Consider the following 6,838-nt stretch of genomic DNA (forward strand, 5'->3'; position numbering starts at 1 on the left):
AAACGAGGCACCGGCTCCAAAGCTTGGAGATCTTTGTCAATCAAGCTCGAGGCCTCATAAGCTTGCTTGATCCACTGCGATGCTTTCCTCCAAGGACCTAAGAGATTTCTCACCCTTAGTAGTTACTTACTAATATCATGGTAAGATATTTATGTTAGCTCATCACATACTAACACATTCAATTGAACCATAGTTTAGTGTGACTGAACTTATTGACCAAAACCTAGGTCATGTGGCCATTGTTTTGAGTCGAATGCCATTGAGTTTCACCATATATACGAAAACATTGCGAATCTTGTTTGATCATTGTACACGTCTAAAGTGGCAAGAATGTTCAATTTTCTTCAGATTTAGTTTAGATTTTGGCGTAAAATACTCAGCTAATTTCCTTTGATCATGTATTTAAGGGAAAAATAGATTACATCTTTTCCAAAAGTTCAATTGCTTGGTTGTCGTTTGGACGCTAATGCTAATGTAATCTTTCTCAGATTGTTGAGAAAATGACAATAACAGATTAACTATAAGTTGGAGGATATGACACTTTACCAATTTTAACCATGACAACTTATCAAAAATCATCTGTCGGTTTAAGTGCTTCACTGCAACATCTCCGGTACGAAAACAATAAAACATAATGATAACCAGTTTGACTAAAAATGAGTAAAAATAGTTAGCATCTTAGGTTCCGACACATATCCATATCATGTATGACCGAAACGGCGTCGCTCTAAGCGCACCCATTTCTTATGTGTAGCCTTAGATTTGAAACAAACCCAAGCAAGAGAGGTTGTCTTTGTTGGGTTATTTGTTTACAACGACGTGAAAGCCATTTCTCAACTATATATTCTACTGTCTTAGTTTCTAAGCATTCTAATCTCCACCCTACTTCACACAGCTTCTAAGACACTTTTTTAACAATACATATGCGACTTTATTGAATCAATCTATTAACCAAATTCAAGAATTACAAAATTGAAAATTCATCTAACTATACGGAATTGTTTTTCTTTCTTCTATTATTTTTCCTTTTATATATATACAAAGATAAATATACATCCTGAACCGGCAGTTAGATTATTTGAGAACTTCTCCAAATATGGTTCGTTTTTTTTCTTGTTATCGCTTGACGCTTCTTTGGTTTGATATGGTGTTATGCGAATTATCATTTAAAACACTCACCGCCAGATATAAAAAATACTCCATAATTAAAGTGTGAAGTAGAAGCAGAAAATGTTTTATGTATACCCGAAGGAATAGAGATGTACGAACTCAAAATGGACAATTCGACCATATATATATCGAAATCAATGTTAAAAGGTTTCGTGGTCGTTTTAACTATTACTTCGAGTTCAGACGTATACGTCTCACCATATTGTAACACAATCTCGATCTTGAGTCTGTCTCTTTTCACAGATTGAACTTTCGTTATTGAGAACCATTTGAGTCTACATTATTGATAGATCATATAAAATAAAGATCAAGAACTTTCTCATGCATATATAAGACAAAAAAAGCCTAGGATGCATATATCATAATTTGGTATGTATGTATATCTATGTGGAATCTTTGATCCAATATATTACTTGTTTTCTGATGAACAATAGTCAACTTTAATTAAGATCATTGGTCCACCAGTTTGTCGCAAACATATAAACTAGCAAGTGTACTTAATAACCCCTATATATATGAAAAAGAAGCATTTAGACTGCATATAATCTGTCATGCATAATTTTGAAATCAATGTGTATATATGTCCTAATGGAACAACTAAAACGAGGAATTGGGTAGGTCAGGTTAACTACGTAATATATATTACAAACTCATGCATACAATACAGTTAATATGTACTTAAATAAGTACAAGATTAACATACCCGGTAAAATAATTGCGCGTAATACGCATGGTAAATAAGTTTAGCCAGTTGATTTGTTATGGAAATAATTAAAAGAAAACTAATTTTCTTGGATTTGGTCAGGGAGATTAGTTGTGGTAAGAATGGGAATCTTAACTATAAAGAATTGTGGATTTTGGGTCGACCTACCACCTAAAACGACGTCGCCTCCTTCTCTGGCTTCCAATCTCTCTCCCCTCTCTCTCTCTTATAAGCTTGCGTTGGCCAGTCGCTCATCTCAAATACAAAGACACGAATATTAAACAAGAAGAAGAAGAAGAAGAAGGACGAGAAAGAGCGAGGAGAGTAGAGATGAAGTCTCATATGGTTTGGTTTTTGTTTCTTGCATCCTTCTTGTCTGTGTTCCCAGCTCCATCGTCAGAGAGCATGGTTCGCCATTACAAGTTTAACGTGAGTCTATATATATCCACATGTATACTTTGTATTCGTCTGTACATACAACTTATCTTCACATGTAGCCATGCCTATATCTTATGCTGCATACCAAATAGTCGCAACATATCCATATATGAACATTCATGATCGACACTTATTCTTAGACGCATTCAATATTTCGCACAGGCTTATGTAGATAATTTTTTTAACTAAAGGGTTTATGGAGAAATATGTGGCTTTACATTGGAGCATTTGTACTACATGTAGGATATTATTACCTAAATTTCTGCAAGTATATTTTATTTTTTATAATTAAGTACTTTTCATATGTATATTATGAGCTTTTACTGACACATATTACTCAGATTTATGTACATGCGGTGATTTCCCCCTTTAAACATGACAATCATTGTATATTTGTATGTAAATATGAATGAAGTGAAGCATGTTTTGAGTTTTTGGTTACAACTTACAATTAGATAATGATTGTGATTTAATTGGTCTGCCTTCTGTCTTACTTTTTATCGTTTTGTTTAATAACTTTGTAATATAATTATTTTTGACTTTTTTGTAACAAAAAAAATTATTTTTGACTATATATGTGTCTGAAAATTACACAGGTTGTGATGAAGAACATTACTAGACTCTGCTCAAGCAAGCCAACCGTGACCGTGAACGGTAGATATCCAGGTCCTACAATCTACGCACGAGAAGACGACACGTTGCTCATCAAAGTCGTTAATCACGTCAAATACAACGTTTCCATCCACTGGTAAGCTCCTACTTAATCTTCGACTATCACCAAAGTTCATTATCTAATTGAATGGTGACTGTGGACGACCGAGAACAGGCACGGTGTGAGACAAGTGAGAACAGGATGGGCCGATGGGCCTGCTTACATAACCCAGTGCCCTATCCAGCCAGGTCAAGTCTACACATACAACTACACCTTGACCGGCCAACGCGGTACCCTCTGGTGGCATGCTCACATCCTCTGGCTCAGAGCCACTGTTTACGGCGCAATTGTTATCCTCCCCAAACGTGGTGTTCCCTATCCGTTCCCCAAACCCGACCACGAGAAAGTCATAGTTCTAGGTATTGTTTTGAGCCATGTATAACAAGAATGTTCAGGTCCATCTTATTTTTAACACTCTTGTTACTTTCAACTCACCATACATTTTGAACCTGGCGATGGAATTAAATTTAAGTCGTCGACCTATTAAACTTTTTTTTTTTTTTTTTTTTGAACAACGGATCGTCGACCTATTAAACTATTTATTAGGAATCACACATTAGAATTATATAAGATAAGACTTAAAAATTTAATATGGATTTAATCTATTCATTACCAAGTGGTTTTGAGTTGAAATTCTATGTAACTTAACATTAATAACATTAGTTGCTATTGGTTCATTACATTGGATATATGATAAATTTGGCATGACTAAAAGTCCATCATAATTGCAGGTGAATGGTGGAAATCGGATACGGAAAACGTCATTAACGAGGCACTTAAGTCTGGATTAGCCCCCAATGTCTCCGACGCTCACATGATCAACGGACGCCCTGGCCTTGCTAAAAATTGTTCATCTGATCAGGGTAAAATCTTTATTTTATTTATATGATCACTGGCATTATAACTTCAAATATACTAATTATTAAAGTCTCTTTATAATGTACATCGGAAGGCTACAAATTGTCAGTCAAGAATGGCAAAACCTATTTGCTACGACTAGTCAATGCTGCACTTAATGAAGAGCTATTTTTCAAAGTCGCTGGACACCTTTTCACGGTGGTTGAAGTCGACGCCGTCTACGTCAAACCGTTCAAGATCGACACCATCGTTATAGCCCCCGGTCAAACCACCAACGTCCTCCTAACCGCCTCAAAATCAACCGGCAAATACCTTGTAACCGCTTCTCCCTTCATGGACTCCCCAATCGCGGTAGACAATGTAACCGCCACCGCGACTGTCCATTACTCCGGAACACTATCCTCCTCACCGACAATCCTCACTCTCCCTCCGCCGCAAAACGCTACGTCCGTCGCCACTAACTTTACAAACTCTCTTCGTAGTCTCAACTCCAAGAAGTACCCTGCCCTAGTCCCGACCACCATCGACCACCACCTCTTCTTCACTGTTGGCCTCGGGCTAAACCCGTGTCCTACCTGTAAGGCTGGAAACGGTAGCCGTGTCGTGGCCAGTATCAACAATGTAACATTCGTTATGCCTAAAATCGCGTTGCTGCCGGCTCATTACTTCAACATTAGTGGAGTTTTTACACCGGATTTTCCAAAGAACCCACCGCACGTTTTCAACTACAGCGGAGGATCTGTCACGAACATGGCCACGGAAACCGGCACAAGGCTTTACAAGCTACCTTACAATGCAACGGTGCAGCTGGTTCTCCAAGATACCGGCATCATAGCGCCGGAGAACCATCCGATTCATCTTCACGGCTATAACTTCTTTGAAGTTGGTCGGGGATTAGGTAACTTCAATCCCAAGAAAGATCCAAACAACTTCAATTTGGTCGATCCGGTTGAGAGGAACACAATCGGAGTACCATCTGGTGGATGGGTCGTCATCAGATTTAGAGCGGATAATCCCGGTACGCTCACAAAATTACTTTAAAAATAAAGTTATATAACATGATAGTAGTCTAGTGGTTAAATTATGTAGATTTAGGTAATATATCAATATCTTCTAGACTCATCTTCTATGTCCTTTGTGAAATTCACATAGCAGTTGCACAAAGTTAAAGTACGTAGTTTGTAACTAGATCATAGGCAATAAGTCAAATACTATTATCTATTATCATTATTATAAAAGTGATGATATTTTGTAACGTGTAGGGGTTTGGTTTATGCATTGTCACTTGGAGGTACACACGACGTGGGGATTAAAGATGGCTTTCTTGGTGGAGAACGGCAAAGGACCCAATCAGTCGATTTTGCCACCGCCTAAGGATTTTCCCAAGTGTTAGGGTCGTTCAACTAAACAAGACCACGTCCAAGACCTGTGAGTACTGGTGAAAAATTCATCGTGGATTTTGTTAAAAGTTTATATGTTTTGAGCAAAGCAAAGGTCCGATTTTTTTCTCAAGCAAAGTTTGAATAAAAGAGGAAAAAAGAGCTATGTATTATAATAATATTTTATCATTATATCAATTACATTTACATTTTATTATTGTCTTCAATACAACTCTTGTATAGCCCATGCGTTTTATTTATTATTTTGGTCCAACAGCTTAACTTTTTAAAACAAAATTTATATGGATGGTGTATGAACCAACTAACAACGTATATTATTGAACTTTCAGTTTTTATTTCGTCCATATATCAAACGGCCCTAAAAACAAAGAAAAAATGTAGCAACAATTATGAAATTTACTGCGTAAGATGTTTTGGGTTCTTCATTTATACGATCTAGAGTAGTAAAAACCAAATGGATAGTCACAAAAAGAAAATCAATAGGGTAAAACATCATTTCAATGAAAGTATTGCATATATACGGGTAATGACAAGAAGATGATTGTAGGCTTTGTAACTAAACCATAAGGAAAGGTATTGAAACACCAAAATATAGCAAAAAAGTCTGAGATCTGTGGTAGAGATAGAAAGTGAATATAATTCTAATGTACATCTACTTGCCTGCGATTCTCAATATATCTAAGACAAAATAAATTATTTGGGTGAAAAGTGTCCTCATTCGGAAATAAGAGATTCTTTCCCTTTGGGGAAACTCTACAATATTAATACTCATAACAAAAACCAGCCATTGTCTGGCACTACTCCAAGTTTTTAAAATAAACAACGTAATACAATATCTTTACTGAATGTTTTTTTTTGACAAATTGATATTTAGAAAATAATAATCGTTTATTGGGTGTGAGTGGTGGACAAACAACTCTGACATTTTACCTAAACAATTCTGATGTTTAAAAAACTTAAGATGTGGAGGGCATCAAATTATTATTTAATTTGATGAATTTTGATTTAAAACCTCTGGCGCTTCTTATTTAATTCGAAATATAGTGAAGGGCTCTTTGATCTTTTTTTGCTACAAAATGTTGTCCGATAAATTAGTTTTGCAGGGAATGGTGGAATGGTAAAACAGACAAAAACATTTCATGAATCTGAATCTAAATTCTCCATATTTTTAAAAGTTTGAAGACTAAGTTTGAGCAGGGAGTTGTGGGAGTTTTTCCCTTTCTATTAATCTGTTTATATATACATACTAAACTATCAGTAAATATATTTTATTGACCTAAATATGGTTCTATATAGGAAAAAATGATATTGAATTTGCATGGAAACTTTTTTTATCTAGAAGTTCAAAACTTTAAATTCATAACTCGAAATGATTATTTGAAAATTTTAATTTAAAATAATAGTATCTTGTTTAGAATTTAGGTTTTGTTTAGTTTTAAAATATTTTCCGGAGCCATGTTTGGTAAAGGACTTTTAAAACATTAGTTTAGGACATCATTTTTTTTCAAAATTTATAAGGTATATTTATTAATCATTTATTTTGTATGTTCTATTAAT

The 6,838-nt window shown here is 35.4% G+C and overlaps 1 protein-coding gene across 1 annotated transcript; it reads left to right on the forward strand.

Annotated features, from left to right (window-relative positions):
• The first annotated feature begins 1,980 nt into the window (after positions 1-1,980).
• On the forward strand, positions 1,981-5,474 carry LOC106402805 (laccase-4). Its single transcript, XM_013843602.3, is given in 7 exon segments — positions 1,981-2,081; positions 2,083-2,302; positions 2,908-3,059; positions 3,138-3,382; positions 3,755-3,886; positions 3,976-4,899; positions 5,144-5,474. Coding segments are annotated over 7 exon segments (1,890 nt in total). The 5' UTR covers positions 1,981-1,995; the 3' UTR covers positions 5,275-5,474.
• The last annotated feature ends 1,364 nt before the right edge of the window (positions 5,475-6,838 follow it).

Source organism: Brassica napus, chromosome C4 (assembly GCF_020379485.1).
Source record: "Brassica napus cultivar Da-Ae chromosome C4, Da-Ae, whole genome shotgun sequence".
In the NCBI taxonomy this organism is placed as follows: Eukaryota; Viridiplantae; Streptophyta; class Magnoliopsida; order Brassicales; family Brassicaceae; genus Brassica; species Brassica napus.